The 13000-nt window shown below is 54.4% G+C and overlaps 1 protein-coding gene across 1 annotated transcript in view; it reads left to right on the top strand.

The window, feature by feature from the left end:
• The window catches only part of LOC137914967 (intermembrane lipid transfer protein VPS13D-like), a 13818-nt gene extending 1342 nt beyond the window's left edge, over window positions 1-12476 (top strand). The window contains exons 3-29 of the mRNA XM_068758452.1: window positions 111-246; window positions 460-507; window positions 719-869; window positions 1553-1769; window positions 1851-2098; window positions 2176-2367; window positions 2445-2571; window positions 2939-3081; window positions 3194-3324; window positions 3695-3870; window positions 4088-4211; window positions 4469-4704; window positions 4816-4918; window positions 5009-5166; window positions 5244-5352; window positions 5446-5616; window positions 7742-7846; window positions 8058-8207; window positions 8991-9125; window positions 9769-9865; window positions 9940-10088; window positions 10162-10296; window positions 10416-10583; window positions 10810-10942; window positions 11743-11938; window positions 12007-12138; window positions 12212-12476. Of these exons, the coding sequence (XP_068614553.1) occupies window positions 111-246; window positions 460-507; window positions 719-869; window positions 1553-1769; window positions 1851-2098; window positions 2176-2367; window positions 2445-2571; window positions 2939-3081; window positions 3194-3324; window positions 3695-3870; window positions 4088-4211; window positions 4469-4704; window positions 4816-4918; window positions 5009-5166; window positions 5244-5352; window positions 5446-5616; window positions 7742-7846; window positions 8058-8207; window positions 8991-9125; window positions 9769-9865; window positions 9940-10088; window positions 10162-10296; window positions 10416-10583; window positions 10810-10942; window positions 11743-11938; window positions 12007-12138; window positions 12212-12476 (4135 nt within the window). The remainder of the gene's footprint in view (window positions 1-110; window positions 247-459; window positions 508-718; window positions 870-1552; window positions 1770-1850; window positions 2099-2175; window positions 2368-2444; window positions 2572-2938; window positions 3082-3193; window positions 3325-3694; window positions 3871-4087; window positions 4212-4468; window positions 4705-4815; window positions 4919-5008; window positions 5167-5243; window positions 5353-5445; window positions 5617-7741; window positions 7847-8057; window positions 8208-8990; window positions 9126-9768; window positions 9866-9939; window positions 10089-10161; window positions 10297-10415; window positions 10584-10809; window positions 10943-11742; window positions 11939-12006; window positions 12139-12211) is intronic.
• The last annotated feature ends 524 nt before the right edge of the window (window positions 12477-13000 follow it).

Here is a 13000-nt window from a genome sequence, read left to right as displayed (position 1 = left end):
AAGCTCCGGCACCGGTACGCCCCGAACGCCGGCGTGTCGGTGAGACGCTGCACCGGCCGTTCGCTCGTGTGCTGAATGTGCTGCACCTCTCGCCTCCTGCTCGTCTGCAGACACACTCACGAGCTGAAGCTGCACCAGCTGCTGGTCCGGGTGTGCGGGTGGGAGCAGGTGAAGCCGGTGTCCGTGGACAAAGTGGGCGTCTTCTTCCGTTACGCTGCTGCGGACAGACACAACTCGTCCAACACTGTGAGGGCTTTTGGCCGTCCCAGATGCAGACCGGATCATCGTAATATCCTGTCTGTGTAGCTGTAATAAATAGTTCATGTCTTGTATTTTGGATGTTGTTTCCCCTCATCAGATTAACCCTTCATTAAGTGACGGTCACTCTCTGCTGAGCTGCTGTCACGTCTCTCCCCCTAACTCTCCTCCTCCTCTGTCTTCTGCTCTACATTCCCACAGGTTGGCAGTCCTATCAGCAGAACCAACATCATCCACCCGCACGTGTATGTAAGTACCAGCAGCGCCGTTAAGCTTCTGTCCGTAGCCGTAGTCACAAAGAGGAAGCCGTTTCTCAAATGGGGCCCGCTCCGACCGACGGAAGCAACGCGCGTGCGGCTCCCCGCAGTCCCGCTGCGGCTCTGATTTTAGTTTCACGTAAACCTTGAGTTAAATGGGAAGTGAACGCAAACGTCTTGACATAAACGCTTTGACCTTTCAGTTCTCGGCCTTGCCCCCGGTCAGAGTGGTGTTCTCCATCAGAATGGAGGGCAGTGCCAGGAAGGTGGTCACCGTCCGCTCGGCGCTGATGGTGACCAACCGGCTGGACCTTCCTATGGAGGTCAGGCTCGACAGCCCGTCTGCTCCTGACAGTAAGACGCCTGTTTCTCCTTTCATTTAAAGATCATCTGATATTTTGCTGTTGCTCTAAATGATCAAATATGTTCAGCCACGCTATCTGGTGAAACCGGTTGGATTTCATTTGACCGAAGTTTCCATATTTGACGTTTTTACTGCTACTGAGGATCTGGAGGGGTTGATTCCGATCAAACCAAAAACGCCATTCTTCCTACTTGTTGGGGTGTGGCGGGTTCATGTGGGTTCGTGTGGGTTCGTGTGGGTTCGTGTGGGTTCATGTGGGTTCACGTGGGTTCACGTGGGTTCATGTGGGTTCATGTGGGTTCACGTGGGTTCGTGCATCAAACTGCATCGCACTGCCGTTGCATTGGAGGAGAAATACTCGTGGTCATTTCAGGAAGTCTGACTGGATTGGGCGTTACCGACCAATAAGAATGTGTGACTGGATTGGGCGTTACCGACCAATAAGAATGTGTGACTGGATTTGCATCCCGCCCACATTGCCACGTTGCCTCTGACAACAAGAATTGTGTTTTTAGGTTGACCTGAACAATCTTTTTTCTTCTTCCTGATATTGCGTTTGAAAAGTCTTTACATCCACCACAAAACGTCTTCGTGAGTTTTGGAGTCGTTCATTTTAGCGGTTAACCCCTTGTTGCCTCGTTTCCTGAAGCGAGATGTGTCTTTGTGTTGCCAGAACCAGTCGTGCTGCCTCCCATTCTGCCTGGCCAGGCCTTGGCGGTCCCGCTCCACCTGACATCGTGGCGCCTGCAGGCTCGGCCCAAGGGGCGGGGCTTGTTCTTCTGTAAGGTGCCCATCCACTGGACCAGTGTGGAGCGTCCCGGCGAGATCAGCAGCAGTAAGAGGGAGTGCCACTCAGCAGACGTCGATGACAACGTGAAGCACAGCTTCCGGTATTTACGGACAGACCCGGTTCTTTTTCTGTCTCGTTCCCCTCAAGGCTTCGACTGCTCTCCTCTCTCTGCATCCTGCAGGTTTTGTGTCGTCATAAAGAAGGAGAACTACCCGGAGCAGCAGCCTGCAAAGCCGGCGTCCGGCGGCGCCAAACAGATCTGCCGGCAGCCGGGTCACACCGTCTATCTGCTTCCCACCGTGGTGCTGGCCAACCTCCTGCCCTGCGAACTTAACTTCTACATCAAGGGCTCTTCGATCAGAGGCTCGCTGAAGCCGGGGAAGGAAGCCGTGCTTCACGCTGCCGACACCTCGCAGAACATGGAGCTCGGTCAGACGTGCCGCCGGCTGCTGCTCACCTCTCCTCGTTGTCCGAGTGCCGCTCCTGATGATCTTCTCATCCCTCAGGAGTGCTGCTGGAAAGCTTCCTCGTTTGCAAAGAGCTGCTGATCCCCCCCGGGACTCAGAACTACGTGGTGCTGATGAGGCTCTACGACACCAACAAGCATCTGCTTTGTCTCACCATCCGTATCGTCCTACGGGCACAGGGGGCATTGAGGATCTTGATTTCTGCCCCCTACTGGCTCATCAACAAGACTGGTAGATCTATTGTACAGCCTCCAGGAGCAAGAGGAACCGGGCCAGTGACTTCATTGTGCTACGTTCCCCCCCTTCAGGTCTGCCGTTGATTTTCCGTCAGGACAACGGTAAATCTGACGCCGCAGGTCAGTTTGAGGAGCATGAGTTGGCCCGGAGCCTCAGCCCATTGCTGTTCTGCTACACGGACAAGGAGCAGCCCGCTATGTAAGCGTGGATCAGAACCCCCTCTCTTCCTCCCTCCCTCCCTCCAGTAATACCTCGACCTGCGGGCGCTTTAACGTACGAGCCAGCCTAGTTGTGTTCGGATGCGAGCCCGCTTCCAGACGGCCGAGCGCTCCGAGCACGGCGCACTCGTTCGGTGACTGGCGCCGTATCTGTGAATGTTCTTTATAGTAAGACACGGGTCCAAAGAAAGCGAGCGGTGAGGATTGCAGGGAGAACAAAAGACGCGTGATGAAGATGGAGACAAATTACGAGCTCGGTCCAGGAATGAATGAATCGCATGGAGAGAAATGATCTGGCCAACCACATCACGGTGCATGTCTTTACCCCCGATCCGTCTTGATCTCAGGTGCACGATGCGGATTGGGAGAGGGATCCACCCGGATGGAGTGCCTGGCTGGTGCCAGGGATTTTCCCTGGATGGTGGGAGTGGAGTCAGAGCGGTGAAGGTTATCCAGCATGGCAACAGGCCCGGCCTCATCTACAATATAGGCAAGTCACGACGTGCAGAAGCAAGCTGGCGCGCGGCCTCCTCGATCACGGCCTCATTGCTGCGGGTTTTACGTCACCGTTTGTTCGGCCGTTGTCTGTTTGATCGCCTCAGGCATCAGTGTGCGGAAAGGGAAGGGCCGCTACATAGACACTCACATCGTGACCTTCGCTCCACGCTACCTGCTGGACAACCGCTCTACACACAAGCTGGCCTTCGCTCAGAGAGAGTTCGCAAGAGGAAAGGTGAGAAATGTGCAGAACGAGTTGCTCACAGGCTGTTCGGGTTCCCGATGGCGTGATGAAGGTACCGTAGCATCCAGAGCGCCGATCGATGGGTCTGATCCGGAGTACCCGAGGGACTGCTGCAGCGCGTTGTCCATCTAGAGGCATTAATATGGACCCCCCCCCCCCCCCCCCCCCCCCGAAGCTACAATAGCTCAGTGGGGGACCGTGTTGTTGGAACACAACAGGGCCAAGATGTCCCTTCTTGGAACTAAGGGGCCAAACCCTGATACACAACCCCCCCCCCCCACGTCCCTTGTGTTCATGCGTGCTGGGAGAAGCTCTCCGTGTGGCGTTTCACCGGCGTAACACTGACTGCCGTTTGCTTTAGGGCACTGCCAACCCGGAGGGCTACATCTCCACCCTGCCGGGCTCCAGCGTCGTCTTCCACTGGCCCCGCAACGACTACGACCAGCTGCTGTGTGTGCGCCTCATGGACGCCAACGACTGCACCTGGTCCGGAGGCTTCGAGGTCAACAAGTCAAAGTCGTTCCACGTCAACATGAGGTGCGTTGCCACGTACCCTAATGACCTTTAGAAACCGATCTGGTGACAGATCAAAGCCACCGTAACGTAACGACCAATCCCGAACATCCACCGGACTTCCTGAAAAGATCCACAGAATCAGTAGCATCAGCTAACCGGACGTCCCTGCTGACTGAGCGCTAGCAGCACTGTGTGAGGAACATGCCTGACCAGGCCCCCGTCTTCCTGGTCCCAACAGGGACACCCTGGGGAAGTGTTTCTTCCTGCGAGCCGAGGTCACCCTGAAAGGCGCCGCCTACCAGATCTCCTTCACCGACGCCGACCAGCTCCCGCCACCGTTCCGCATCGACAACCTTTCTGAGGTCAGACACCGTTCGGAAGTTCTTCCTAGTCGAGGGACAGAATCTCTCTGTGATTGGTGAGAGGAGATCAGCGCCAAAACCACCGAGTGGACCGCCAGAACATTAGTGGTGGTGGGATGTTCCGGTTCTATCCAGCGGCTTTTTGCTCCTTAAATTAGCCACAATCAAATGAAGACGTTGAGGGGGGGGGGGGGGGGGGGTTGGTAGAGGCAAGGTCTCAACAGCACATTGGGTTGATTCCGTTTGAATCCTTTCAGGTGCCGATCCAGTTCTGGCAGCACGGTGTGGCCGACCTGCGGCTGCACACCGAGGTGAAGGCGGGCTCGGGTCTGGACTTTGCTTGCGATGAGCCCACCTTGCCCCCCTACCTCACGCTGACCGTGAAGGGAGCCGGCTCCTCGGAGGTCACGGCGGACATGAACTTCTTCAGGGAGTACAACAAGCTGTACTACGAGAACTTCATTTACATCGCGGCCGCACACACGTTCTCACAGTACGCACTCACTCTGCATCCTGTGGCCGTCCCCGTGTCCTCGCGTCCCCGTGTCCTCGCGTCTCGCGGCGGGGGGCCATGCATGCTGAGCCTGTTGTGTCGCCGATGCAGGGATGCTGAGAGGAGGCCTGTTGGGAAGAAGCAGCCGGTAAGCTGCGCTGAACTGGTCCTGGATGTGGACACAAAGACTCAAAGGGTCGTTCTGAAAAAGAAGGTAGGCGTGACGGAGAACGTTCTCTCTGTCCGGCCAGAAGAGGGAGCGCCGCTGTTGGGGGTTCTCATATGTTCTCCGGCCGTCGTGCAGGAACCAGGGAAGCGCTCCCAGTTGTGGAGGATGACGGGGGCTGGCATGCTGTGTCACGAAGGGTCGTCTCCCCCGCAGAGCAAGCCGGCCCAGCCCCGCCCCCTGGACTCCTCGTTGGTGCTGGACATCGCCGGGCTTGCAGCAGTTAGTGACAACAGGTTCGTTGGGAGCGCCGCGGCTGGGCTCATTGCGCTTGAATAGAGCTAAGATGTGGGCTCTCTCTCCCCCCCCCAAGCTTTGAGCCACTGATGCTGAAGAGGCCCGACTCGCGCCGCAGCACCACCCAGACGTGGTACTTCAGCTCAGGCATGCTGACCTGCGGCCTGCCCCGGCTGGTGGTCCAGGTGCCCGGTTGTCTTGGATCGATCGTTGACTCGGTTTAGCGTTGTGTTGCTCTGCCTCACTTTCACGTTGCATGTTTGACACGCGTCCTCCAGGTGAAGGCCGGGGTGGCCGGCCTGCACGATGGCGCAGAGGTGGTGCTGGGGCCAGACTCCATGCTGCTGGCGCCGGGCCCCGACCAGCAGTTCATTAACCAGAAGATGAGACCCGGGTCCGGGGTGCTGTCGGTCCAGGTCCTGCCAGATGGGCCCACGCGTGTCCTCCAGGTCAGAGCTAACAGTCAGACTAAATATCAGCCGTTATTTTCAGCTCTGGGCTGAGTTTCATCGACTAAATCTTTCATCTTAGCGGAGCTTTTCTAATCGACCCAAAGTCCTGACCTCCGTACTGATACTTACAATTTATAATCTTCAGTTAAGTCCTGGGTGTCAGGAATTTATCACAAAATAAGAACGAGAAAAGCACTCAGAGAGCACAGACCTCCCCCAAGCAGCTCGTTCCCCTCCTAACTGGATCTACACCGTGTACCCCCCCGAGCTCTGAACGACCTGCCGCTTCGACCAAGCAGCCCCCCCACACCCATCCGGACCCTCCAGTCACCCCCTCCTCCACCCACAACATGGAGGGCAAACCGCCAAATGCCTCCACAGACTCTCCCCCCCCCCACTGTCCTCTGCATCCAGGAGCAGGATGTGCACAGACAGTTCATGAAGCTGAACCGGACAATGTTCCCCCCCCACCCTGAAACACTGTCCCAGTGAGCTGACTCCTGTCTTCACAGACATCTTTAACCCCTCCCTGGAGTCCTGTCATGTTCCAGCCTGCTTCAAGTCCTCCACCATTGTCCCTGTCCCCATGAAGCCAAGGACCACAGGACTTAATGACTACAGACCGATAGCACTGACATCTGTAGTCAGGAAGTCTTTTGAGCGCCTGGTTCTCCACCACCTGAAGACCCTCCCCGCCCCCGTCCTGGACCCGCTGCAGTTCACCTACCGAGCCAGCAGGTCTGTAGACGACGCAGTCAATCTGGTCCTCCACTTCATCCTGCAGCATCTGGACTCCCCAGGAACCGACGCCAGGATCCTGTTTGTGGACTTCAGCTCAGCTTTCAACACCGTCCTCCCGGGACTGCTCCAGGACAAGCTGCTCCAGCTCGACGTGCCCGACTCCCTCTGCTGGTGGATCACCGACTTCCTGACGGAGCGGAGGCAGCATGTGGGGCTGGGGTCTACGGTCTCGGACACCCTGACTATCAGCACCGGATCCCCCCAGGGCTGTGTACTTTCCCCCTGGCTCTTCTCCCTGTACACCAACTGCTGCACCTCCAGCCATCAGGCCGTTAAAGTCATTAAGTCCTCACCTCCTCCATCACCGTGTGGTACGCTGGCGCCACCACCAGGGACAGACACAGACTGCAGCGCATTGTACGTGCTGCGGAGAAGGTGATCGGCTGCAAGCTGCCATCGCTCCAGGACCTGCAGGTCTCCAGGACTCGGAGGCGTGCAGGTCGGATCACAGCCGACCCTTCTCACCCTGGACACGGACTCTTTGACCCTCTCCCCTCAGGCAGGAGGGTCCGGTCCATCCGGACCAGAACCTCCCGCCACAAGAACAGCTTCTTCCCCTCGGCTGTTACACTCATGAACACTGATACTTTTAATGAGCCCCAAATATTTACGGCTTGAAACCAGTTCAACCTTCTGGCCTTTGATATGTGTCTCTCTAGCAGACCTGCTATTCCTTCGAAAATCAATCACCATGTCTTTTGTTTTTGGTTGCATTGAGGATCAGATCGGATTCACCACGCCATCGGGCAAAGTGATCCACAGTGGGCCCGTGGCCGTCGTCATGCCCCTTAAGAAGGCTTACAATCACTGCAGTGCAGAATAAACAGAAGAGGGGAAAGCACGCAGCCTTGTGGCACGCCGATGGAAGAACACACGTTCTGACAGGACACCATCGGCGCCCACTATTAAAGAAAAAATCTCACATCCAGCCCACGAGATTATTACTGAGGTTAAAATGTTTCAAAAAGCTTTGACTTCAAATGTGGGGATACATTGTGTTAAAAGCTGAACTAAAGTAAATGAACGAACGCCTGGCGTGCTCCCCCCCCCCTCCAGAGGCTGGAGAAGCAGGTGGGGTAACGGGGGCGTGGCGTCCTCCACCCCTCGCTTGGGCCAATAGGCAAACCGCATCGGGTCGAATCCCAAGTATCAAAGCCATTATAAAAGGCATTCAGTGCGTTTGCAAGGACCGTGTCTGAATCAAAACCGTTCACCGTGATATGTCCGGCTCGCTTCCCGTCCCGAAGGACCAGCGATGGGCCGCAGGTTCCCGTGGCGGCAGGCCTCGGCGCTCCTGCTCACCGATGTCACTTTGTTTCAGATCAGTGACTTCAATCAGAGGAGAATCGTCCGGAGCTCGTCCGGCACGGAAGAGGACGGGATCAAAGAGACCGTGAAGACGGCAGCAGCTGAGCAGGAACTGGAGGTATGGGCGTTGGGCCTTATTGTTATTAGGGGTAATTATACTTGTATCATTGATATATATGTTGTATTAATTACAAATCTCACTATTTAAATGACTCTTTGCTGGTTAATCTGGACGCAGACAAAGGAGCGTGACTCAAAGTAGTCCCAGCATCACCGGCCATACGGAACCATTGTGGGACGGTTATTGTACGTTTAGCTGCTGTCTTCAGGTTCTGGTGAACTTGGAGGAGGGTCTGGGCGTCTCTCTTGTCAACAAGGTTCCCGAGGAACTTGTGTTCATGACGCTGTCTGGCATATACGTCCACTTCATCCACACTGCAGCCAGCGAAGTGTTGGAGCTCAGCGTTCAGAGCATCCAGGTGAGGCGCTGCAGATCCACGTCACGCCGTCGGCCAGGCAGACCTTTGAGTTGGGGCGGTAATCCAGCCTGGACATGACGAGGCGTGGACCCTTGTTGACTTCATATGTATCTGATTTTTACCCTCGCCGAAGAGGAGGCGAGGGTATTGCAATTGGGTGCGTTTGTTTGTCTGTCTGTCTGTCCGAGCGCATAACTCAAAAACTAGTAACCCAATCGACTTGAAATTTTTACACAAGCAAGGTTCTGTCCGTGGCTCGGTCCTCCCCGAGAATGGCGTTGATCCGGATCTGGATCCAGATTCTAGAATTATTTTTACATCTGGAATTGTGCCTGTGCTGTAAACTGCCACTTTAAGAGGGAGGGACACGAATGGCATGATGGGAAAAAGAGTCCAGAAGGAGTCTTGTAGTACGTTCCGGAGCAGCAAGCTAGAGCAGGTTTGGCCCCTCTGATCCGGAAGCCCTGTTTACTGTCTCACAAGATCCAATAGTCTATTGGAGGCGGGGTCTGCAGTCTCTGATTGTCTTTCTAGTTATTTTTATATTGAGAAAGTGAAAGAAGGCGGGCTTTGAAATTGTGTTGGAATGAAAGGACATGTCCTGACCAGAGATTGCTCAAAGACGGGTCAGTGCCACAGCAGAGGTAGAACATTCTGTAGCAGCTGGTGCAGAATGACACAGAGCAGTGAGCCGCGTGTAGCAGCTGGAGGATGCTCGGACGGTCGATCCGCTCGCTGTACAAAGATAGCAGGAAGCATTTAGAAGCTTCTGATCATCATCAGGTGGACAACCAGCTGCTGGGCACCACTCAGCCCGTGATGCTGTGCGTGACTCCCGGCTCCGGCGACAGCGGCCCCGCCCTGCAGGTCAACACTGTGAAGGTTCCCAGCAGCCTCATGCTCACCGATCTCTTCAAGGTGGGTGCCGCGCGCCGCAGCCCCCGTTGTGTTGCGTGAAATGTTGTCGTAAGGACAAGCCTGCTCAGAATAATGAGCGACACAAAGGTGGCTGAAGTCCTGCTCGAGGTTTCTGCCTGTTAAAGGAAGTTCCTCCTCGCCGCTGTCGCAAAGTGCCTGTCACGGTGGAAATGTCTCTGAATAATGTCGAGTTCGGTCTCGAGCTGCTCCATATAGAGAGTATCGAGCGTCTGTTCTGATTTAGTGCTGAATAAATGAAACCTGCTGCCGGACCGTCGGCCAAGGTGAACGGGAGCGTTTCATATAGAACGGGGTACACTCGATGGAGATTTCTGACAGCGTCATCTTATAGCTGAGTCGATTCCACATCGGCGCATCAACGGATTTGTTACCTCCACAAAGGAGGTTCGACATTTGAACATTGATGTACGAAGGACTTTCAACGGAAACAAGAAGAAGGGCTTTTTAGACAGAACTCCATTTATGAATCACTTTGACTTGTCATGGTTGGTGTATAAAGACACCAAGAACAACGATCCAGATCCCCGTGGGGACGGAGCTGCTTTTCTAGTTCAGGTCATGCTTTAAGCTTCTTTGCTAGCGGTGTGAGGAGTGAAATGACGTTGCCACAATGTTCCCGCAGCACCTGATGGTGACGGCCCGGCGCTTTACAGTCATCATTGAGGAGAAGCTGCTGCTCAAGTTGCTCAGTTTCGTTGGATACGGGCAGACGGAAGCCGGTGGGTCGTCAGTTGGAGGTCGCTGTTAACATGTTGAGATGCTGTAAGTAAAACATGAATTGCAATCGTTGCAGAGCTGGAGAAGTTGGGCGAGAACCTCCACGAGAAGCCCGGCGAGGATGCGGGACCTCCTAAACGCTACTACTTTGAGAACCTGAAGATTAGCCTCCCACAAGTCAAACTGAGCGTCTTCACTTCTCACAAGTTGCCTCCTGACCTCAAGGTACCCAGACCGGGTCTCTATTTACGCTGTCTTACGATCATAGAGTGGACGCAGTCTCCCTCTGCCACCACAGGCGCTGAAAGGGACCCTGGGCTTTCCTCTGGTTCGGTTTGAGGATGCCGTCATCAACATGTACCCGTTCACCCGAGTGCACCCCTACGAGACGCAGGAGATCCTCATCAACGACATCCTCAAGCACTTCAGAGAGGTGAGCGGCGGCCAGCACTCATTGATCTGCATCGCCTGTGCTCGCGTGGACCGGCGCCGCATTAAAGGGGTGTCACGGTTGTGTCCCGATCATCACTGTGCAGTGTTCCCTGTCTCCAGGAGCTGATCAGTCAGGCGGCCCAGATTCTGGGCTCTGTGGACTTCCTGGGAAACCCCATGGGTCTCCTTAATGATGTCACTGAGGGCGTGTCTGAGCTCATCAAATACGGCAATGTGGGCGGCCTCATCCGCAACGTCACCCACGGAGTGTCCAACTCTGCTGCCAAGGTACTCCCTGCTGAGTCTTCTGTTGGGGACCGGCTTTTGGACTTTTTAGTCTTTTGCAGTAGAAATCGTCTTTCTTTTCCTTCCGACATTGCTCCGGTGCTCTTTTTACCACTTCAACAAAAAAATGAGGAAGCCTGTTAGAAAGACTTAAACGAGTAAGAAATAGATTAGAATGAAAAGCGTGGCGGGATCCATGCCGTGGGAACACCCTCCTGTTCCGTGTCAGTTTGCAGGAACGTTGTCGGACGGGCTGGGGAAGACCATGGACAACCGGCACCAGAATGAGCGGGAGTACATCAGGTACCACGGCGCCACCAGCGGAGAGCACCTGGTCGCCGGGATCCACGGATTGGCTCATGGTGAGCAGGGCGACCAGCTGTCCCGCATTTTAATGTTACCGCCACATATTTTATTGTAATACTTAGTCATAGCGACGGGGTTCGCTGCCCCTCTCCTTTCTCTCTCGCCCTTTCTCTCCTTCACCCAAGCAAGACAAACAGGCGAGGTCGTCTCTGATTGGATGCTCTGTCCTTCCAGTATGATTGGCTTGTCATCGTTCACTGCATGCGTCCACTTTCCCACAACATTGATAAGCCCCGCCTCCAAACACAGCCGCTAACGCCGCAGGAAATGATCGTTTATCGGGGAAAAACACGGAACAATCCGCTGAAGAACGCAGCTGCTCCTAAACCGTGACCGGGAACAAGTTTATTCCTGCTAGAAGCAGCTCAGGAGGATTCTCAGTCCGTTCTGGAATCATCCTGCAGCAGCAGTTCTGACTGGGATTGGAGACCTGCTGTTTACATTAGTTTATATATATATTTTTACCGGTTAAAACAACACAAGATTAGAAAAAATAATAATTGATAGCCCCGTTCTTTGTGGAATGTTTACTTACATGGTTTCTCAAGAGTTTGTATAAAATAAAAGACTTCTGAACAAGTCAAATCTGTTCCCTAACGTTGTTAATAATTAGTGAGTAATCATTAAACATGATCAGTGTATTTACATAGATGAATATCATTAATGATTAATGGTACATTGAGCAGATGTTTTATTTCAGAAGTGTGTATCAAACTGGAATCGGTGCCCAGAAAGTAGCCCTCGGCTTCACAAAGGTCGGTGACCCCTGCGTTAAAACGATCTTGCACTCCTCCAGGCATCATTGGAGGCATGACGAGTATCATCACCTCCACAGTCGAGGGCATGAAGACGGAGGGTGGAGTGACTGGCTTCTTCTCGGGTCTGGGTAAAGGGCTGGTGGGCACCGTGACCAAGCCGGTGGCCGGAGCGCTGGACTTTGCCTCGGAGACGGCGCAGACCGTCCGGGACATGGCCAGTCTCAGTAACCACAGGTTGGCCGAGACCGTTTCCTGCTCCTCTCCCTGCAGCGGAAGCGTTTACGCCCTTTTGTGTCGCTCAGGCTCGGCGTGCAGCGGGTCCGGAAGCCCCGTTGCTGTAAGGGACCTCAGGGTTTGCTGCCGCGGCACTCGGCCGTGCAGGCCGACGGTCAGGAGCAGCTCTTCCGCCTCACTGACAGCATCCACTCTGAGTTGTGCGTGCGACTCTTCTGCACTGCGTGGAATGCGTTCCATCAGACTTGAGATTCCACTGCCTTTCCGTTTCAGCTTCATCGCCGTGGAGCCCATCGACACCTACTGCGTGCTCATCTCGTCCAAAGTGGTCTACTTCCTGAAACCCGGGGACTACGTGGACCGCGAGGCCATCTTCTTGGAAGTCAAATACGACGACCTCTACCACTGCCTGGTCTCGAAGGATCATGGGAGGGTATATGTGCAGCTCACCAAGAAGGCCGAGAGCACCAGCAGTGGCGTGGCCATGCCCGGACCCTCCCACCAGAGACCCATGGTGAGGCGCTGGTGTGACGGGTGATTCAGGTCACGATGAGACTCATTTGCAAACAAATCATAAAGCCAGTTAACAGCTGGACTCGGGATGGCCCAGAGGTGATCAGATTATTGGAATGGATGGTGCTAACAAGACTGAGCAGACTCTAAGACAGGGATGGGCAAACTTTTTGACTCGCAGGCCACAATAGGTTCTAAAATTTGACAGAGGGGCCGGACCAAGAACAGATGGATGGAGTATTTGTGTGAGCTAATATAAATGACACATGAAAGCTATTGCATGAAAGGATTTGGCCTTTTACAGGTAGTATTACAGGGAAAAGGTCAAGTGAATGAGGTTTAATTATAATACAATTTTATTTAATGATATAATTTGGACAAGTTGGCGGGCCGGATTAAAAAGACCAACGGGCCGCATATGGCCCCCGGGCCTGGGTTTGCCCATGTCTGCTCTAAGATGTTGATTTAAAATCGGCACTCTGCGGTGACAGACCAGAAAACAGTTTGGAGCAGACGTGAATCCAGACCTACGTCACGGCAGACGTCCAC

The sequence above is a fragment of the Brachionichthys hirsutus genome, chromosome 3, assembly GCF_040956055.1.
Source record: "Brachionichthys hirsutus isolate HB-005 chromosome 3, CSIRO-AGI_Bhir_v1, whole genome shotgun sequence".
Lineage (NCBI taxonomy): Eukaryota > Metazoa > Chordata > Actinopteri > Lophiiformes > Brachionichthyidae > Brachionichthys > Brachionichthys hirsutus.
Note: the sequence above shows the minus strand (reverse complement) of the source record. Positions and strands in the feature narration are given on the sequence as shown.